General features: G+C 40.9%; 1 protein-coding gene across 1 annotated transcript in view; it reads right to left on the reverse strand.

Annotated features, from left to right (window-relative positions):
• The window catches only part of IFT38 (intraflagellar transport 38), a 257847-nt gene that overhangs the window by 221210 nt on the left and 13667 nt on the right, over nucleotides 1–22970 (reverse strand). Inside the window, exon 4 of the mRNA XM_088448183.1 lies at nucleotides 2209–2388. Within this exon, the coding sequence (XP_088304309.1) occupies nucleotides 2209–2388 (180 nt within the window). The remainder of the gene's footprint in view (nucleotides 1–2208; nucleotides 2389–22970) is intronic.

Raw genomic sequence — 22970 nt, forward strand, 5'->3', positions numbered from 1 at the left:
TTTGGTAAGTGACAGGTAGCAGAGATATATTTGGTAAGTGACAGGTAGCAGAGGTATATTTGGTAAGTACCAGGTAACAGAGGTATATTTGGTAAATGACAGGTAATAGAGGTATATTTGGTAAGTACCAGGTAACAGAGGTATATTTGGTAAATGACAGGTAATAGAGGTATATTTGGTAAATGACAGGTAGCAGAGGTATATTTGGTAAATGACAGGTAATAGAGGTATATTTGGTTAAGTGAAAGGTAGCAGAGGTCTATTTGGTAAGTGACAGGTAACAGAGGTCTATTTGGTAAGTGACAGGTAACAGAGGTCTATTTGGTAAGTGACAGGTAACAGAGGTCTATTTGGTAAGTGACAGGTAACAGAGGTATATTTGGTAAGTGACAGGTAATAGAGGTATATTTGGTAAGTGACAGGTAACAGAGGTCTATTTGGTAAGTGACAGGTAATAGAGGTATATTTGGTAAGTGACAGGTAGCAGAGGTATATTTGGTAAATGACAGGTAGCAGAGGTATATTTGGTAAGTGACAGGTAGCAGATGTATATTTGGTAAGTGACAGGTAACAGAGGTACTGTATGTTTGGTAAGTGACAGGTAGCAGAGGTATATTTGGTAAGTGGCAGGTAACAGAGGTCTACTTGGTAAGTGACAGGTAATAGAGGTATATTTGGTAAGTGACAGGTAATAGAGGTATATTTGGTAAGTGACAGGTAACAGAGGTCTATTTGGTAAGTGACAGGTAACAGAGGTCTATTTGGTAAGTGACAGGTAATAGAGGTATATTTGGTAAGTGACAGGTAGCAGAGGTATATTTGGTAAATGACAGGTAGCAGAGGTATATTTGGTAAGTGACAGGTAGCAGAGGTATGTTTGGTAAGTGACAGGTAGCAGAGGTATATTTGGTAAGTGACAGGTAGCAGAGATATATTTGGTAAATGACAGGTAGCAAAGGTATATTTGGTAAGTACCAGGTAACAGAGGTATATTTGGTAAGTGACAGGTAATAGAGGTTTATTTGGTAAGTACCAGGTAACAGAGGTATATTTGGTAAGTGACAGGTAGCAAAGGTATATTTGGTAAGTGACAGGTAGCAGAGGTCTATTTGGTAAGGGACAGGTAACAGAGGTCTATTTGGTAAGTGACAGGTAACAGAGGTCTATTTGGTAAGTGACAAGTAATAGAGGTATATTTGGTAAGTGACAGGTAGCAGAGGTATATTTGGTAAATGACAGGTAGCAGAGGTATATTTGGTAAGTGACAGGTAGCAGAGGTATATTTGGTAAGTGCCAGGTAATAGAGGTATATTTGGTAAGTGACAGGTAGCAGAGGTATATTTGGTAAATGACAGGTAGCAGAGGTATATTTGGTAAGTGACAGGTAGCAGAGGTATATTTGGTGACAGGTAACAGAGGTACTGTATGTTTGGTAAGTGACAGGTAGCAGAGGTATATTTGGTAAGTGACAGGTAGCAGAGGTATATTTGGTAAATGACAGGTAGCAAAGGTATATTTGGTAAGTACCAGGTAACAGAGGTATATTTGGTAAGTGACAGGTAATAGAGGTATATTTGGTAAGTGACAGGTAACAGAGGTATATTTGGTAAATGACAAGTAATAGAGGTATATTTGGTAAATGACAGGTAGCAGAGGTATATTTGGTAAGTACCAGGTAACAGAGGTATATTTGGTAAGTGACAGGTAACAGAGGTATATTTGGTAAGTGACAGGTAACAGAGGTACTGTATGTTTGGTAAGTGACAGGTAAGAGAGGTATATTTGGTAAGTGACAGGTAACAGAGGTATATTTGGTAAGTGACAGGTAACAGAGGTATATTTGGTAAGTACCAGGTAACAGAGGTATATTTGGTAAGTGACAGGTAACAGAGGTATATTTGGTAAGTACCAGGTAACAGAGGTATATTTGGTAAGTGACAGGTAACAGAGGTATATTTGGTAAGTGACAGGTAACAGAGGTATATTTGGTAAGTACCAGGCAACAGAGGTATATTTGGTAAGTGACAGGTAACAGAGGTATATTTGGTAAGTACCAGATAGCAGAGGTATATTTGGCAAGTACCCGGTAGCAGAGGTATATTTGGCAAGTACCCGGTAGCAGAGGTCTACTTGGCAGTTGCAGAGCTGTATTTAGCAGAATAAGAAGAAGCTGACGTTTGGGGGTGCAGGCAGGAATACATTACTTACTTTTGTTCCAAGGTCAAATTTAAATGTGGCCGTGTCTTCTTCCCCGACCTGGATGCTTTCAATGCCTTTGGTTTTCATAGCATTGTACAGCACAGTGGTGACTTTCAGTAGCTCCTTTACAGAGTACCCATCTGCCTGGTAGAGCTTCTTGGTGTTCAGCTTAATGTGAGCCTTAGTGACCTGCAATACAGTTACCACACAAAGAAATAGCTGAGTATCACCTCTCTCTGCCCCAAGACCTCGCTACTGTCAAAGTCAAATAATTGGATATGATCCCGTTACAATTATTATCTGACAATATAGTCGTCTATGGTCTGATGATGAATTACTAGGATGCTACTTTGCTTCGGTGCAATCCGATTTGCTAAAATGCGTATTCACAACACACATACACTGACGCACTTATCGCACACACATATATATATATATATATATATATATACACATACACACAGACGCTCATATGCGTATGCACATACTTATACATGGACGCTCATCTGTATATATTCACATACTTACCGACACATATTTGCAATTTCAATACACAGACGCACATAGGCGAACGCATACATAGAAAATGGTTCCCACACATTATAGTTAATAACCAGAGTTATTAACTGTATTTGTTAGCTAATAATTATGGTGTAATATGTACTTAAAGGAGATCTAAGGTTCAGAATACAGTGGACATGTCATGTTTGGTATCATACTAAATCCCTGTTTATTTGCAGACATCCGTTTCTATCGGCAAAGAAGTCGCATCATGCGTCCGCTAGTTATGGATGATAGGGAGTTATTGAATAGAATGTTATTACTAGTATGCAGTGTTGTAGCCAGTTTTAACCAGTTGTTCGGCGGGAAACTACACAATGTGACCGTTGGAGGATTGAGCCATACCCCTGATGACACCATATGAACTGACCAATGACCAGAAACAAGAACCAATGAGAACCTGTCAATTTGTCTCTTTGTTAACTTTGAAACCTGTACTGTATATAAGCTGTGTTCTGACCTCAGTGTACACACATCTTCTTGCGACCGCAGACGTCTGGATTGATGACTGTATACTGGGACCAGTGCGCACGCGTATGTATCGCGCTGTACTATTTTATTGCTTTTTACTCTAATTGTTAACTCTTACATTGTGTTATCCCTTTTTACATAAATAACTTTTTGTGCTTTGGAACCACATGATTGGACTGGAAAGCAATTCTTTCTTAAGCGACTTGCAGCGCTAAATAGCGACTTACATGTATTCATAGATGGGGGTTCACAACTGATATCACGCTACCGTAGATCACGCATAGCTTACGGATTTCGATTCCTCAACAAAGGGTGGACGCGTCATATACGGGTAAGAACCAATCTGTTTAAAGCCTGTTTAGCACTTATGTTGTGAAACCGAATATCCGTTTTTGTGTTATCTAAGGAGCGCTGATTACAATCCAGGGACAAGAGAGAAAAGTCCATTTCTTTTATTGTCACTTGTGCGCTGCAATAGGCGATTCGCAAATAGCGTATGCGTCTTCCCTGTAATACTGCCACATGTTTAAGCAATCGTTTTCATAGATAGTCTTGTATCGCTTGTTAAAACCTCTGAATAGAATTTGTCATGGAGGGAAAGCATTTTTCTGGCCAGAAAATAAAGGTATATGAATGTGAACGTATGCTTGTGATGTGAAAAGGAAAAACGGAGGTTTTTGCTTTTTGAACTGTTGTAAATAGACAGGGCCGGCAAGGTGTCCAAGAGGCGGGTAGGACAGCCGTAGCAGTATACATAGCAGGTGTAACTGGGCGAGAAAACCGGAGGTTGTTTCTCGGTTGACTTCCAATTGTAATCGCAAAGTCCATTGATAGGTTAGAGTCTCTGGGCAATGCGATCGGACCGCATGGTTGTGTGAACCATGATTGTGAATTGGTTGTGATGGAGGAAATCACTGGCAAGGGTTAAGTGTTATTGGAATACTTAAATTCTACCAGTGGAGAGTAACTGAAAGTAGGAAGTGGTCGGACAAAGCTTGGTTAATTTGTCCGGAAAGAAGAATAATTGCATAGGCTATTTTCTGTTTCCTCGTTGTGCACTCGAACAGAAAAACGCTTAGCGGTCGGCGGTGCACAACGGGTGGAAGTGAGTGGACGCAGCTTGTTTAATTCGTCCACCGGTCGAAATCTCTAGCGAAGTAGCCAAAGCGTTGTCCCAGATGGGTGCTAAGCAGTCGCTAGGGATGGTCGATGAGGGGCTGCTTATGAATGGGCTGATTGGATCGGCAAGGTATATAATGAATGTGAAGTATGGCGAGTATGCTACAGCGTACTGCGACATATGGGTAAAGATGACCAAAGAATGTATGAAACCCTTTCCCAAAGTTAAAACAGGAAAAAATGAACTTTGCGTTTGTTGCCTATTAATGATCTGAAATGGCAGAATAATATCAACTAGACTCGATCTTATGTAAATATAATAATACAATTTATTTGTAAAACATAAAAAGTATCAATTGCATATAATGTACCGTGTTAATATTAACATAGATATATATACAACATGTCTCAAATAAAAATCTTGTTAATCGATATAAACTAAAAAAGCATATTGAGCACCACACATATAAATAAGTACTACAAGCCCACTATTAATATGCTTGTAACATCTAAATATGCAAATAAGAAAAATTCCTCTTAAGGTAGTGATTAAAAACAACATTCATATCTGTCTCAATAATCACTGGATATCACTCGTTTGGGCAGGTATTCTTATTCCACACATATAGACTGGTGTGTCTTTAAATCTGTGCACAGTGTGCCGGACTGGATAGCAAGTCTGTCCTGAACAATAGGCAGTGTCACGTATAGTAACAAGTTCTCCTTGCAGAAAACAGACACAGTCCTGCTGATGCAAAAAATGGCACTTATGTATCCTGGGAGACCACAGTTATAGATGCACTGTACGCTGCTGGAAGTACGGGCAACACACGTATAGTGAGCTTGTCTGTCAGGAGATACCGCTTGGCAGCCTTTTGGCTTGCAGACAGTAATAGCGTCTGCTGCTAGGGATGAGGACAGTGCCTCGGATGTAATGATGATTAGTCTCTTGGGGGGTCACGATAAGGCAGCCTGTCGGCTCACTTACATAAGTGCCCCCAACACTTGTCCCAGATGCAGATATCACAAGCCTCTCCTGTCAATGGGTATGTATATGCGTGGTCATCCAGATAATAAAAATACGATGTGAAACTTGCTCCAAACCAGGATGATTAGATAAGTAATTCAGCGGTGCTCAGCTGGGTACTGAAAACACAAAACTGGGGATCCTTTCTTGTTCCTTTCCCAAAGTTGGCAGTTTCGATTCAGAGGTACTAAGTAATGTTAGAGACAACATATGTTTAGTCAAATCTTTGAAGAAAAGAGTAAAGTATAATGATTGTTTAAAGTTGTGGCTGCACGAGGGGAACACGTGGCAAAATAGCGCGCCGCAAAATGACGCCCGGCAAAATAGCGTACACACGTGGCAAAGTAGCACTCCGCAAAGCAGCGTAGTCATGCCGCAAAGCAGCACGCCGCCAGGTAGCGTACCCATCCTGCAAGGTAGCGTTACCGCGCATAAAGATAATAGCGCTTGCGCACCTCTGCCGCCATATGCGGCCGCAGGTGAAAGTACAGCTGATACCAAAAATAAATAAAATCGTAATAAGTGACTTATACCCTGTTTTAAGTCACCATAAGGAAAATGTTATTGAAGAAGATGATGAACCTACTGTAATTTCAGCCATTGCCCATGCTGATAATATATTAGACGTTCCACAGATGGAAAGGCAGCGATCCAACCAGCAGGGGCAGCAGCTGAAATTGGTGAGACTAGTGGAGACCGTAATAGGAGAGGTAACATCCATAGTACCGAAACAATAAGTCCAATTACACTGTACAACAAATTAATACTTTTCATTTGTTTCCTTTCTAAAAATAGTCATACATTACTAATTTGAGGTAAAAAAAAACTAAAATGATTTCAGAATGTTTTTACTAGCTGTATTTTTTGAGCTACAATACTTGCACTATACTGTATATACATTAGTAATATAGTCATAGTGAAAAGCTATTTTAAAATAATCTGATATTTTCTTGATAGAAAATAAATAACAGTTGTTTTAATTCAATCACAAATAAGAACAGAAAACGAAACAAACATACAGCATAGGAAACAAACATACAGCATAGGTAAGTACTATGTAAAATAGTGGCCTATTCATGGGGGTGCTTTCTCTTTGCTTGTCGCTTGTACTCCTCTTCTGGGGCATCTCTTGTCACTGTCCAACAGTAGTGATCACCTACCCTGATATCTTTGTTCCATTGCTGAAATGTCTTGGTGGAATCGCTCACTATGCTTGTCACTCAGTGCACCACAGTTATCTTGTGTGGGTAATCCCGTGAATCACATATATTTGAATAGGGGAGGGGACAAATAACTGATTCATTTAATTGGGTCATTACGCCCCGCCCCCTCTACGCGGAACGCAGATTGTTGGTAAGATTCTCTCCATTCTGCCCACTTCACTAGGAATACCCTACATCGTCATAAATGGGCTATATCTCGGAGCTCAGAGCTAACTGAGAGTTTTACATGTCATATTCATTCTTTGCATGCTGAAATCAATTAGAAGTAACTATTTTCACATCGGAAACATTTTCATTGTTTGCAGTGTTATTAATCCTGAACATAGTGAAGTGGTAGGTGTACATCCTGTTCGTACAATTGCAGTTCCCAATGGGAAACCAGACAAAGAAGGTGTCGTTCCCATCAGGAATGTAGCAATGCATTGTCCATGGACGAGATCAGAATTACATTCAATTATGTCAGACTTCCCAGGCCCTAGGAAAGAGTTAGCCAAATGCCAGAAATTTGTTAAAGATTTAGGTAATGCTCATGAGGCAACTAATAAAGATTGGCGAGTGGTGTTAAGGTCCTGTCTCCCTTCCAATACTAATGTACAAAAGTTTATTAAGGATTGTGTATTGGAGGAGGATGAATCCTTAATGGATGAGGATAACCATGTAAATATAAAATGTATAATCACACAATTGGCTATATATTTTCCAGTGGTAGTGAACTGGAGTAAAATCTTCACTATTAAACAAAAAGATAGTGAATCTGCAGCAGATTATTTCGCCAGAGCGCTGCTAGCAATAACCCAGTACACAGAGATAGCAGATATTAAAGATGATGTACACCACAGGGTAGTAGCTGTTACGGTACTAATGGATGGTCTCAAAGATAAACTAAAGACCAGGGTGCAAACCTCTCTACCTAACTGGAGAGGAATTACTCTAGATGCACTTAGGGAATCTGCCATAGAACATGTTAAGAACATTTCCAAAAAAAAAAGAGGCACAGAGTGAGATGATAATGGCAGTGAGCATTCTGGCTTTGGAGGGATTACCTACACAGTCACATAACTACAACACATACCAGCAACGAAATTATACAGTAAGGTGTTATAATTGCAATAAAGAAGGACACCTAAAGAGGCACTGTAAATCGAGAAATGGGGGGCCACCTAAGAAGGGAACACCTAGGTACTAGTGTTCACTCTAGCTCCGGCGGCAGGCAGGGCGCCGGGGCTAGAGAGGGCAACCTTGTGCGCTCGCCATAGGCGTGCGCGCGTCCAAAAAGGGGGCGTGTTCATGAAAAGGGGGCGTGTCTATAAGACGCGTCCCCTTTTCGTCATACTTGGGGGCGTGCCCGGCACTTACGGACACGCAGGCCATCCCCCAAGCGCTGCAGATAGGGAGAATAGATGCCGGGCGCATGCGCCCGGCGTCTATTCTCCGGCGGTGACCGGGTCACCGCACATTTCTCCGCCCGCGGGACACTGCGTCCCGCAGGTGAAGATGGCACCCGCAGGCTGTGAGGGCAGGGCGCTTTTTGCCCTCCTTCTGGAGGGCAGGGTGCTTTTTGCCCTCCAGAAGGAGGGCAGGGCGCCTCGCCCCGCTAAAACAGCCTAGCGGGAATGCTAGGTACACTCAGAGAGGGCACTCGCAAGATTCAGGAAATTTCCAGCGGTTACCCGCTCACATAATGACAGCAAACGCTCTGCTGGAGGATAATAGTCACTGCTAGGGGTCAGGTCATACCTGAAGTCTACAGCCAGTCGGGCTAACTGAGAATGCTAGGGAAGAACCTACAATGACAGTTGATATATCTGGTACTAAACACACTTTTCATGTAGATACAGAGGCGACCAGATCCGTGATAACTTCTCCATTTAATTTACAGGTTACCAACAAGACCATACCAGCCATGGGAGTAACGGGGAGCGTACAGCATTACCCTTTAACCAGATTTGCAGATGTTACTATCGGGCCGCTGCAAACCAAGCATTCCTTTCTCCTGGCAGCGGCGGCTCCTACTAACCTGCTGGGAAGGGATTTGCTGTGTAAAATGGGATGTGTCATATACTGTACCCCTAATGGTATATTCCTAGATATACCGGAAAAGGTTGCGCATGAGATACAGGATATATTGGATACACCACAAAGGTTAATGTTGGACTCTGCCGTTCTAGAACAAAGTCCATCTCAGGTAAAAGAGATGTTATTGCAAATACCGGGTTCCCTCTGGACCAAAGATGGACAGGACACTGGATTGATGGAAAATGTAGCCCCTGTAATGGTTAACTTGAAGAGTGGTAGGCAAGATCCAAAAATCCCTCAGTACCCATTAAAGCCTGAGGTGGAGCTAGGGGTGTATCCCATAATTGCGAGGTTATTGCAACAAGGGATTTTAATTTGTACAGCTAATCCAGCCAACAGTCCCATTTTTCCAGTGAAGAAGGCTGGGGGGAGGGGATATAGTTTAGTACAGGATCTTAGGGGAGTTAACAAAGTTGTTGAAGCCAATTCCCCGTAGTGCCCAATCCAGCTGTCATCCTCATGCAGATACCACCATCTGCTACTCATTTTACTGTCATTGATTTATGTTCTGCTTTCTTCTCTTCACCCTGACTGTCAATATCTATTTGCATTTTCCTACAGAGGGGTACAATATACATGGACACGATTTCCCCAGGGTTTCATAGATAGCCCCAGTATTTTCTCCCATGCCTTACACGACTGTTTGCAATCTTTTCAATCAAGCAATGGGTCTGCCCTCATTCAATATGTAGATGATTTGTTGTTGTGCTCTGATTCATTTATGTCTTGTTTAAATGATACTAAACTGTTGTTGCTTCATCTCTCGCAAAGGACAAATTACAGCCATGCCAGACTAAGATCAAATACTTGGGAAACTGTCTATCCCCTAGGCTAAGACACTTGACAACGGACAGAATACACGCCATACAGACCATGACACTGCCACAAAACCAGCAGCAAATCCGTACCTTCTTGGCACGTGTTCATACTGCAGAACGTGGATCATAGGTTTCTCTATTTTGGCATTACCATTTCAGGACTTAGTTTCATCCTCAAAACCCGACCATGTCATACACACTGAGGAAACAGAGCAGGCTTTGCTTAACCTTAAGGATAGTCTGACGAGAGCACCTGCCTTGGGAATACCAGATTATGAAAAACCCTTTGAGTTATATTGTACGGAAGCTGATGGCTGCGCGGCAGGTGTCTTCACACAGAAACATGTTGACGCTAGTAGACCTGTAGCATACTACAGTGCACAATTGGACACTGTGGCAAGATCACTCCCTACGTGTTTAAGAAGTGCAGCTGCAACTGCTCTTCTGGTAAATAAGAGCGAGGACGTAGTATTAGGGCATGATACAACTGTCTATACACCGCATGCAGTATCTGCTTTGTTAAATTCAACCCAAACCAGACATGTCTCTTCAGCAAGGTTCACGAAATGGGAACTAGCTCTGATGGCACCTGCAAATATTACCATTAAAAGGTGCAATATGTTAAATCCAGCAACGTACTTACCATATGTGCCTCGAGGTGCACAAAGGGTGGAAGGAGGTGAGTTTCTGGTTGAAGGTGAGTTTTTCAGGTATGCTGATACACATGATTGTATGGAATATTTGAATCAGACCTTCACTGCAAGACCAGACATACGTGACACACCATTAGAAGATGTAGATTTGACGTTTTACACGGGTGGGAGTTGTCATAGACAGACAGACACAGGAGAATTATGCACAGGTTATGCTGTTGTAAATGACGAGGATGTTGTAGATGTTGAACCACTTGGTCCACCTCACGCAGCCCAGGTGGCTAAACTGGTGGCATTAAGGAGAGCGTGTGAGTTGGCAGAAGGTAAATCAGCTAATATATACACTGACTCTAGGTACGCCTTCGGGGTAGTACATGATTTTGGGGCTCTTTGGCGTCTTAGGAACTTTATGACAGCAGCAGGCACACCAGTAGCACATTCACAACACATAAAAGGACTTTTAATCCTACATGATATTAGAAATTCAGAGGTATTGGTTTACATACATTTGCAAATATATGAATAAGCGCTGGGCCGACGTCAAGGCACCTCTATACCAGCATCCCTAACATTAAGGGGTTATCATGCAGTATACCAATTTGTAATTATATGTAAACCAATACCTCTGAATTTCTAATATCATGTAGGATTCAAGTATTTTTGATTTATCTGCAGTGTGCTGGGGGGCAATTTTTCTTTTTTCTGTGTTCAGTGTAAACCCCGCCCTTTACAAGCACCTGTAGTATATCATTAAGCTGATTGAGCAACTACCATATTTTTTGCTTGCAGTTTGGAGGCATGAAGGGAGTCAGCATTAGGAGGAGGTGCTGATCCTTATAGTGCCATGCAGAGGTTTTTTGGGGTACCTCCAAGGTAAGTTAGCTCTCAGCTCATACATATACTGTTATCATGCAGTATACCATCGTCCTCCATACATTAGAACCACTCCCAGATCTCCTCTTAATCTGTCCCCCTTTGAAATACTGTTTGGGAGGCAACCTCATTTGATTATAAGTCCGCAGGATGATTTGAAGAGTAATAATGAGGTTACTATGAGATATCTTATAAAAATGAGTAGACAGCTGAAACAACAGCAACAGAAACTGAAAATGTTGTTACCTGATATGCCAGAATCAAACTGTCATGATGTTGAACCTGGAGAATATGTTACGATCCGAAATTTCTTATGCTCAGGTTGTTTGACAGACCGGTGGGAAGGTCCTTACCAGGAGTTGATGACAAGTACCACATCTTTGAAGGTAGCAGAAAGAGATACCTGGGTCCATTCCAATCACAGCAGAAAGGTCAACCACCCAAAGGAGGTACAAGGCGAAGTCGAGACAGACAATGTGGACCTGTCGATTGCGAGCTTGTTCCGGGAGAACTAGAGACTGCAGTGAAAACACCTGAGCCAGAGACGTGTACAGATTACTATTCCAGCAATGGAGTGGCGATCTGTTTCTGTGTCTTCTTCTTGTTCCAGGGTTCTTCTCATTCTTATTTGTTTCAGGATTTCCTATTTCTGTGACGGAGGACAGATGACGGAGAGGGAGGCCGATAGTGATGTCGGTTAGAGTGGAGTCGGAGGAGGGAGCAATAGAACAATCAGGGCAACCTATGGTCAAACTCAGTTCAGGGATTGTTAAGAGATCTGTTAGCCATGAAACTCGGAGATGGTGTGACGGGTTATTGTCTGAGGAATATGCTATTTGTGAGCACTGTGGGTCCCTAGTTGATGAGAAATGCACCAAACGATGCCAGTCCAAGAGTAATCTGTATTTGGGCAAGCATCCTTTAGAGGATTACCATTCCTTAGTGGTAAGGTCTTAAACCAAACAGAATGTTGGGTGTGTTCACAAGTACCTCAAGGACAGAGTAATTCGGGATTAGTGCCATACCCATTAAAGTTAGCAGAGGTACTTGAATTACATGGGAGAAGACCGGTGGACAAGAAATATAATATGTCTAGACCCCCAAGTCTCAAGCTCCACCAGTACCAGGTAGATAGATCCCTGATATGCTTAAAGATCACAAATTTTAGAAAACCAGGAAATTGGGAGGTGACCTGGAACAATCAGAAAATGACCTATTCACACCGAGCTGATAATGAGCCTATCGATTCAGAACTTGTACGCAGAATTATTGCAAACGGGAGATACTACCGGTATAGGTACACACATAGATACGATACAGTAATGGTTGGCAGAGTATCATTAGGGTACTGTGCAAATATTATACAACCAGAAACGTGTACCAGTCAAATGGGGGAAATGGGGACAGGATTCTTTGTCAGAATAATGTGTTCCATGATAATGATGCATTCTGTTCCTTACGTTCTCCCAGATGATGTGTATTTCATATGTGGAAGGAAAGCGTACAAGTGGCTCTCTCCGAGCTCTGAAGGTTTATGTTATCTTGGAAGGGTACTACCAGAAATCATGACCCCTTACACATGATGAAATGATTAGTATCCATAAAACCGCACCACCCCCATATATACACACGCAGTATGAACATTGTGACAAAAGAAATATGATCCCTGGTGAAGAACATATAGCCACACAGTTGATTAGTGAAACAACTGGCTTCCAAATTTTGGTAGCATTAGATCCCAACAGGATCACTCGGGGAACTTTACATTTTAGATACATCCAAGACTTGGCTAAATTAATAGACAATATCACCGAGATGTATGATGACACTTTCAGGTATACGGGTAAGGAGCTACAGGCTTATAAAAAGGAACTGGTACAACATAGGCTAGTGTTAAACTACCTGACAGCCATTACTGGTGGATATTGTGTGACTTTGGCCACCCAATTTGGTGTCAAGTGTTGCACGTACATCACCAATAATACTAATGACCCCAAAGAGGTGATTGACCGGAGAATGGATGAAATCCTACAACTGAAGTGGGAATTTCGGAAAGGACCATAATATCTCCTTGTACGAGACTGAGGTAAAAGTAGAGGAATGGTTCTCATGGTTAAACCCTATAAAATGGTACTCCTGTCTGGGAGAGTGGGTACAGGAGATGATTTCTAGTGTAGGTAAACTCCTTATTCTTATACTTGTCATTTTAGTAATTAGTTTATGTGTCAGATGTGTTCCTACTGTATTAAAGTGTGGAAAATGTACCACCAAGGTAAATCATGAAAATGAGATCATGATGGTGGTGAGTGGTGGTGGTATAGGTACTAAGGTTGATGAAGAACTGCATTACAATCCTGAAATTGAATGTACCATCAGATAATAACATGTGAATAGGATTGGTCTTGTATAATAAAATAAATTGTAAATGTTTTGTTAAACATCATAGATAATGTAGTCTCAATTTCCCCCAAAACTTCCTTTATAGGTTCGATGAGGTCCCACATCCTACCAATGGTCCCCTATAGATCCGCTGAGGGTTGTTTTACCATTTCCTGAAGCGCATTATTGACGGTTCAATGACAGAGTTGTGTCATACCGTTTAGAACATTGAATAATAATTTATTATGCATGACTAGAAAGGTTAAGAATAGAATGTGTTAGTTTATGTTTGCTATCAAAGGGTGGAACTGTCAAAGTAAAATAATTGGATATGATCGCATTACAATTATTATCTGACGATATAGTCGTCTATGGTCTGATGATGTATTACTAGGATGCTACTTTGCGTCGGTGCAATCCGATGCGCTAAAATATTCGCAACACACGTACACTGACTCACATATCACACATATATATATATATATATATACATACACACAGACGTTCATATGCATATGCACATACTTATACATGGACACTCATCTGTATATATTCACATACTTACCGACACATATTTGCTATTTCAATACACAGATGCACATATGCGAACGTATACATATAAAATGGTTCCCACACATTATTGTTAATAACCAGAGTTATTAATGGTATTTGTTAGCTAATAATTATGGTGTAATATGTACTTAAAGGAGATCTAAGGTTCAGAATACTTGGAATCATACTAAATCCCTGTTTATTTGCAGACATCCGTTTCTATCAGCAAAGAAGTCGCATCATGCGTCCGCTAGTTATGGATGATAGGGGGTTATTGAATAGAATGTTATTACTAGTATGCAGTGTTGTAGCCAGTTTTAACCAGCTGTTCGGCGGGAAACTACACAATGTGACCGTTGGAGGATTGAGCCATACCCCTGATGACACCATATGAACTGACCAATGACCAGATTGACCAGAAACAAGAACCAATGAGAACCTGTCAATTTGTCCCTTTGTTAACTTTGAAACCTGTAAGGTATATAAGCTGTGTTCTGACCTCAGTGTACACACATCTTCTTGCGACCGCAGACGTCTGGATTGATGACTGTATACTGGGACCAGTGCGCACGCGTATGTATCGAGCTGTACTATTTTATTGCTTTTTACTCTAATTGTTAACTCTTACATCGTGTTACCCCTTTTTACATAAATAACTTTTTGTGCTTTGGAACCACACGATTGGACTGGAAAGCAATTCTTTCTTAAGCGACTTGCAGCGCTAAATAGCGAGTGATCGTTCCGTCGTTCATTACAACCAAGTCTTGTGTTATTATTGTTGTTTGTAAAGTGTTGTGTAGTATGCTAGCGATATATAAATAAATGCTATTATACATGTAATAATAAACGAGAATGGCATGTCCTGCAATTATACATTCAGCACAAGGTGAGAGAAGACAGCTGCAGATGGAGCAGACTGAGGTGACCTGACATATGCCTGGTCTATTTTACTAGCAATAATAATTTTGCAGTGCTGTAGTTACTTTTTTTGTATTTGGAGAAAAGGATTCTTTTATGGGACACAGAACAACCAGTGATAGAATAAATTAAAATTTAACTTTTATTGTATTTCCCAAATGAAAGAGAATTTTAAAACAGCGTTACGTGTATTATTTATTACCTATAGGATGCAAATATCCATCCTTATTAGGACCATAAAGTAGTGGTATTATATATATCATATTATAGAGTATATGTGTGATATTACCCTGACTAGTTGTTCAATTGGTCTTATGTATCATCCTTATTTTTATAATTTTATCCTTTGACAAGTAGATTAATTGAGCTGCTCATGTAACAGCATCAAATTACAACTATAAAGTGTTTTATTATTGCCCTATTCAGTTATTTATAATGTTATAGACAGGATGTGCATCAATAAGTTAATATACCTCAAAGATAAAGGTTACTTATTACCATTATTATCAAGTCCCTAAACATCAGCAGCAGGATTACTATAATCCTAACAGTTTAGCTGCTTGAGGCTGTTTATAATGTATACACTTGTAACACACTGACAAATATATAGCTACCCAGAGGATTAGTTTATTAACCATTTATTTAGTCTCAAAAAATAGCAGAATAACATGTATCCTTTAATTCAGCTGCCTGAAGTCGTTAATGATGGAATCTGGATACAGTGTTAGGAAATAGGATAAATATTATTATTCTAGCCCATTGGTTCAGGGTTGGGATTTATATAGTTTTATTTTGTTTAGTATTACTATTCTTATATAAACCACAAACGGTCCTGGAGGCTGTAATCACAACATATGTTTGTGTTGTAGTTTTTTACTCGTCTTCATAAAATATTTTATTAGTAACAGAATTATTGAATATCAAACATTTGCAGGGGTATTCAATATGGAGCGAAAACTCAGTTTCTGCAAGGTTTTCGCACGGATGACGTCATTCTCGCCGGTTTTACTTTTACACCGTATTCAATTTGAAAACTTTTCGCCGGTGCGAAAAGTAAATTGCATTCAACCCTGCGAAAAAGTATCATCAAGGAATGGGTGTCAAAAAAAAATGCAGAATTGGGGTTTTGGGGTGGAACATTTCGGAAACCACCCTGCACCCTTCAGACAGTCCCCCAAAGGTAAACTGTGTCAACATTTAAAAAAAAAAGACCTTAGAACACCCCAAAAAAAGCACTTTCATTTTGGAGGCGATAAAAAAAATTGGGGGGTACAAAGTTAAAAACTAGCTAAATAGAATCTAGGGGGGTACCAAATATGCCCCAAGTGTTTTTTTCATTGCAGGTGTTTGCAGCAGGTTGATTTTTCACGTTTTTTAAAACTTGACTTTAGCAACTTTTAAATATGCTCACCCCCATTTTCAAGCACCCCAAATTTGATGGGACTAGTTATTTTCAGCTAAAACAAAAACTTCTAAATACTATTCTTCAACACCTTCCTAAATCCCCAAAATAGCAGCTATTGAGCCCGTTTAAGGACCCCAAAAACTTCAGAAGGGTTAATCGTGGGTATCCAGAGTGATCCCCCATGTCAAAACAACTTTTTGGGGGTGTTAGGGTCTTTTTCCCGAAAATCAGCGAAGTTATAGCTGATTTCACTTTCGCCGGTTGTGCCTTTTTCGACGATTTCATATTGAATACGGGATATCCGGAGCGTGCGCGAAACTTTTTTGCCGTAAAAAACCTCTGATGTGCGGCGAAAACCTCGCTGGTGAGGTTAACGTTTCATATTGAATACCCCTCTTGGACTGATTCAGATGTGGAGGAGTGCGGCTATTTCCGCAGATTGAGCGATTGTTAGCCATTGCGCATGCGTGTAAGCCGCACTGAGAGTGCACAGTGATTAAATTGCGATTGCGCTCACACAGAGGAATCATTTGTAAAGTGAGTGACAGGTAGTCAGCATTTGGGGGAGGTAACGAGGGTGACTAGAGAAACACAGGCGTGTCTGACCGTTTAAACAGTGTATTCTGGGCACCTATAAATTAGCCACTGTGTCCTTGCTGGCAGCAGGAGATCTGTGTGTCTGGAGACCGGCTATGTCTGCACAGCTTAGACTTACTCAGAAGGCTGATGGCCGCCTGATCTGCGTTCCATGTTTCCAATGTTTCTGGTTTTGTGCGTGAACAGCGGACGTGAGATGCTTTTAGTGGGCGTCTCTAACGCTGTGCGGCAAGTGAGTCATTAGCATATTTTAGCTACTGCTAAAATTTAGAGTTATGTCATGTATCTTTTTAATAATGTCCAAATATCTCTGATTAATTATCTAGTGTTATGAAAATAGAATTTGTTCACACATCAATTATATTTCCACCTATACACTTTCACTACAGTTTTTATTTTAACATTAAATCACTATTGACAGAATGCCTAAAGCTGGGTACACACTTTAATGACGGATCGGTCAGCAGACCGATCCGCCATCCGAACGGCCGATTGGTTAGCTATACACACTTACCAACTTGGCCGCTCAATATATCTGGCCAGACATCACAACTGGGCGGGCATTTAAATTTGCCCGCTCAGTTGAGATTACAGTGAGATGTGGGTGTTCGGGCGTTCCACGATTCACCTGTGCACACAGACAGACTTACTATTATATCTTTCTGCTACATCGGCTGTGTTGCACGGCCGACCTGATATGTCTGTGAACAACGTTGTTCACAGACATACCGGGTTTACACACCTGCCGATGTACGCGCAATATGTCGTTCTAACAAGTTTTACAAAGTATTGATCTCAGTGGTATATAGTATATAATTTTATCTGTTATTATTCTGTGTGTGCCGAATGATGCATAGTCAGTAACTAGATAGACAGTCAATATACCTCAAAAGGTAGACAGTGAATAGGTCGATTGGGTTAAAAGGTCAACATGGAAATGGTCAACACATGGTTTTTCATGATTTTTAGGGTTAGGGGTAAGCTAAACTAACAAAAAAACACATGTCAACCTTTTTTGTGTCTACCATTTGCATGTCGACCTGATGACCATGTCAATCATTTACCTGTTAACCAGGTTGACCTATTCACTGTCTATCTCCTAGTGTCTATCTATTGATTGTCTATCTAGTTAATGTCTATCTATTAATCCACATCCGTTGCCTACCGGGCATATTAAAAAGCTATGTAGTATTATATCGAATTTAATCAGCACTGTGCCAACAGAGAATAAGAGCAACGCAGTACAGCCAAAATAAATGGCCTGACCTGTGTATCAATCATTGTGTATACGGCACTTTTAATGAATGGATTCAAGTGTACAGTCTCTCATGTGGCTATTACTGTGTGCAATGATTTAGTGCCTTGATCTGTCAGGAGATTTATTCAAAGCACAGTAAAATATGATTTTCAAACCTGTGCCCTGTTTATTACTGTGTGTATTACATACAGGGAATTCAAAGTCTACAATAGTATTATGTCTTATTTAATCAATACTGTTCCAACAAAGAAATAAAACAAAGCACAGTACAGCCAAATTAAATGGCTTGGCCTGTGTTTTCATAACGGTGTATGCAGCACTCTCTATTCATGGAATCGGATATAGGATTGCTGTGGGCACATTAAATTTAGTGTGCGCTAAGGCTGCCAGATTTCTAACACACAGTGCAATTAGATTCTTAAAGTTGCACCCTGTTATACTTGTCCTCCCTTTGTAGGAACACAGTGGGTGGCTTTTTAATTATCTGCGCTCTGCACACCAAGAACGTTTGTAGTTGTGCCGGCCGCCGGGTTAATTTAATCTTAATTGCCCCCTTGTGTCTCCAAAATAGGCACATTAGCACACTGACATATAATACATGACAACACTTTCTGCCTCCTATATTGATCAAATACTGGTCAGATAAGATCAGCCTATTCTAGTATTGACATATGAATCACATCATTTGCTTTCTCAAACTGAGTAACCTGATCGTTTGGCTGCTCGGTTCTTTTAAACTAGGTTAGATTAGCACTCTCATGATTCATGAGTATTTCAGTTAAGCTATTTTATTGATTGCAAGACATTCTTATTTTATTTAATTCCACTCTGGAGTTGTCCTTCAAACATATTGATTGATTATGTCAGTGACATAAAGGATATTTAATTTAGCACATAGTCCATATTTGATATAAATTATTAATTCCCCCCTTTAGCTATTAAGGTATACAATAGATTAAATAGAAGATTATACACAAAAAGTGATCAAGTGTTTAGGATACCATCAAAACTTAAGGATAGTAAATATAAAATTGTAACTCCCTTCTCCCATGCTAAGGTTGTGTATCAATATTATTTGTTCATAGAATTGTGTAAATAAATATATTTAATTTACCAATATGGCAAGTTCTAAACCATGTGTGGCATACTCTTTGCAAACGGGGTATATTTACTAAAGTGAGGGGTATATTTACTAAAACCTGCGGATTTTTAGAAGTGGAGATGTTGCCCATAGTAACCAATCAGATTCGATTTATTTATCTAGCACCTTCTAGAAGAGAATAGCTAGAATCTGATTGGTTGCTAGGGGCAATAACTCCATTTCTAAAAACCCGCACTTTAGTAAATATACCCCTACTAGTGAAAAAAGATTGTGCTACTGTGTTAAAAAAAATTAAGATAATTTAAATATATAAATACAAAATATTTAGCATTTTAATAAATATTAAATTAGGAGCTTATTTTAACTATGTATCTATATATACACCTTATTTTGTACACATATATATCAATTAAATATAAGATAGGTACTGTTTTATCTTATGTTTCTTATTAACATTTAATTATTTTATTGATGTAATTTATTTTGCCTTATATTTAGAATAATATAAATACATATATCAAGATAAAATCATAGTGTATTAAACTAGCCGGGATACCTGGCGTTGCCCGGGTTGAAGACTGGACCCTGTAGTACACCTGCAGCCTTTATTTGTTTACATTGTCCTGGCCTATAACCCCATTCCATTGATCCTGAAAAGCACCCCACTGTTTGCTAACAAGCATACAAACAGTGGTGTAACTACCATGGGTGCAAGGGATGTGGCTGCTATGGTGCCCGGACTGCCTCTGTGGCTAGTTAGGCCACCAAGGGGGACCCAGTTTTCAGCTGTGTTGATTTGGTGCCGGCCGGCCAGCTAAGTACAGTTGGTGCACCTGCAGGCAGACATGGAGAGACAGCGCCCGCCGGTCGTAAGGCAATCAGAGCTCGTGGACCACCAGCCAATCAGCAGTGGTTGCTCTTGATTGGCTCCCGGTCCACAAACTCAGATTGGCTCGCAACCGGCGCCAGATTTAAATTGCGCATGCATTGTCTGTCCATGTCTGCCGCTGCCTACCAGTGCTCCAGCTGTAATTAAGCTTGAAGCATGGCACCAAATCCACACCTGCTGACAGCTGATAGCACACCGGGGGAAGGCGAGAGCCTGCTGGAGGGACACAGAGGGGGGGGCATAATGTTGTGTGGAACAATGTATTATATGGGGCACTACTACTATGAGGCATAATCTGTAAAGGGCATTACTGTGTGGTATCGGGATCAGTGGGATCAGTGGGATGCCAGGACTTTAGCCGAAAAGTTACGCGATTTGAATCCCGGGATTGAAGCTTCCAATCCCAGGATTTCAGGACTAGTGAACGCATGTGCTGTTTGTTTGTTTTTATACTGGGCTGCGCTGAGCACCTGCAGCACCTACACAGACGCTGCCCAGCTGCCCCGGCCTCTGGCTGTGCGCAGTGTGATGTCAGAGGTCACGCTGCGCAGCCCCGCACCGGCCCTCCCACCCCATTTACCCAAGGCCAGATTAATAATAGGGCAGGTGGAGCTGCAGCTCCAGGCCCATCTTGAAAATAGGCCCACAGGATCTGCTGGCAGTGTTGACAGGAATTTTTATTTTCCCTGCCACAGGCTGCCAGCTACTGTGTGGTGTACATGGCCCCACCCACTAAGACTCCGCTGTGCCGCTATCTCTATCCCCGTCCTCCCCATTCATCCCATTTGGGAGAACTCAGTCTATTCTCTAAGTATAGTGAGTCCAGGGCACAAGCATAACTACTGTAGTGTGGCTGCAGTTGATATTGCTTACTGGGTCCGCACTGCCTCCAAGGCCCGCCTTCCCTTCACCTTATCCCATCGTCAAACAGAACACAACTGCCTGAGTCTTGTGGGAGGAACTGTGTGTAGGCCGCCTCCCAGCATTCTCTACCCGCCGCTGGTTTATCAGCAGCAGGGCCCGCACACAAAGTAACAGGCTGGGCACTTACTGCATTTGATGCTGGCGGTAGCAGTGGTGGTGTAAAGCATAAATACAGTTATTTCAAACTTCGCCGGTCACTGAATTTCATTACCTGGACCTGGCATCCTGACCGCGGTTCTGACTGTAGCAGCACTGGCAGGGATGCTTTGACCTGTCCATCCTCTTACCCTCCAGCCTCAGACAGGCTCTGCCCTTGATGAAAACCAGACAGGAGCACAATGGCTGGGGATTGAACCCAGCAGTGACATTATAAAATAATGTTGAAGATATGAGCAAGCCTATGGAAGCAATTCCAGCAACTTGCATAAGGTACCAATAAATCTCTATAGATGCAAGGAACTTTCATGTCTATCTCATATATATATATATATATATATATATATATATACATACATACATACACACACATACATACAGGTTGAGTCTTCCATATCCAAGATGCTTGGGACCAGGGGTATTTTGGATAACGGAATATTCCGTATTTTGGAATATTTGCATATCATAATGAAAGATCTTGGGAATAGGACCCAAATATACACACAGAATGCATTTATGTGTAATATACACCTTATACACACAGCCTGCAGGTAATTTTATACAATATTTTCAATAATATTGTGGCTCAAACAAAGTTTGTGTACAGAAATGAAATTCATTTATGTATCATATACACCTTATACACAAAACCTGAAGGTAATGTTATACAATATCTTTAATAATTTGTGCCTTAGACAAAGTTCGTGTACATTGAACCATCCAAAATCAAAACGTTTCATTATCTCAGTCATGCCAAAAAAATTCCGTATTTCGGAATATTTGGATATGGGAGACTCAACCTGTGTGTGTGTGTATATACATACATATATATATATATACACATATACAAGCATACATACACACTATATATCTGTGTGTGTATATATAGTGTGTATATATATATATTATTATTATTAGTTATTTATATAGCGCACACATATTCCGCAGCCCTTTACAGAGAATATTTGGCCATTCACATCAGTCCCTGCCCCAGTGGAGCTTACAATCTATATTCCCTATCACTTGCACACACTAGGGTTAATTTGTGTTGGGAGCCAATTAACCTACCAGTATATTTTTGGAGCGTGGGAGGAAACCGGAGTACCCAGAGGAAACCCACGCAAGCACAGGGAGAATATACAAACTCCGCACAGGTAGAGCTGTGGTGGTTTTATTTAAATTAAATTTGCAAAAATCTCAAAAAAACTTTTTACACGTTGTCATTACGGGGTATTGTGTGTAGAATTTTGAAGACAAAAATTAATTTATTCCATTTTAGAATAAGGCTGTAACATAACAAAATGTGGAAAAAGTGAAGCGCTGTGAATACTTTCCACATGCACTGTAACTATTAGAGTTATTCAGTTTCAAACAAGTCTGACTTTATGCTTGTATTAATAATGATAGGCAGCAGTAAGCACACCCCCATACCATGGCAGTGGAATACTGCAGAGAGATGTATCTCTATAAAAGCTATAGGGGGAAGGGGTCCTTTAAAATCTTGCCGTGGGGCCCACAAAGTTCTAGCTCCGTCCCTTGTCCGGGGCATAATACACATGTCGCCGTGGCGCAGTGAAATACTTCACAAGCTCTCCATGCGCAACATTAGGTCTCAGCGCCCCCAGCACCTAAAAGGACAGAGTAGCTGAGCAGCCTAAATTCTGTGAAGTTGGCCCAGGCCTCCTTATGACCTTGTCCACTAGAGTGTCAATACGCACACTAATAAAGAGACCTGGGTCACCTAGGTCTGCCTCCCGCACTGCCCCATCC

Source organism: Taudactylus pleione, unplaced genomic scaffold (assembly GCF_031769625.1).
Source record: "Taudactylus pleione unplaced genomic scaffold, aTauple2 ptg000451l, whole genome shotgun sequence".
Lineage (NCBI taxonomy): Eukaryota > Metazoa > Chordata > Amphibia > Anura > Myobatrachidae > Taudactylus > Taudactylus pleione.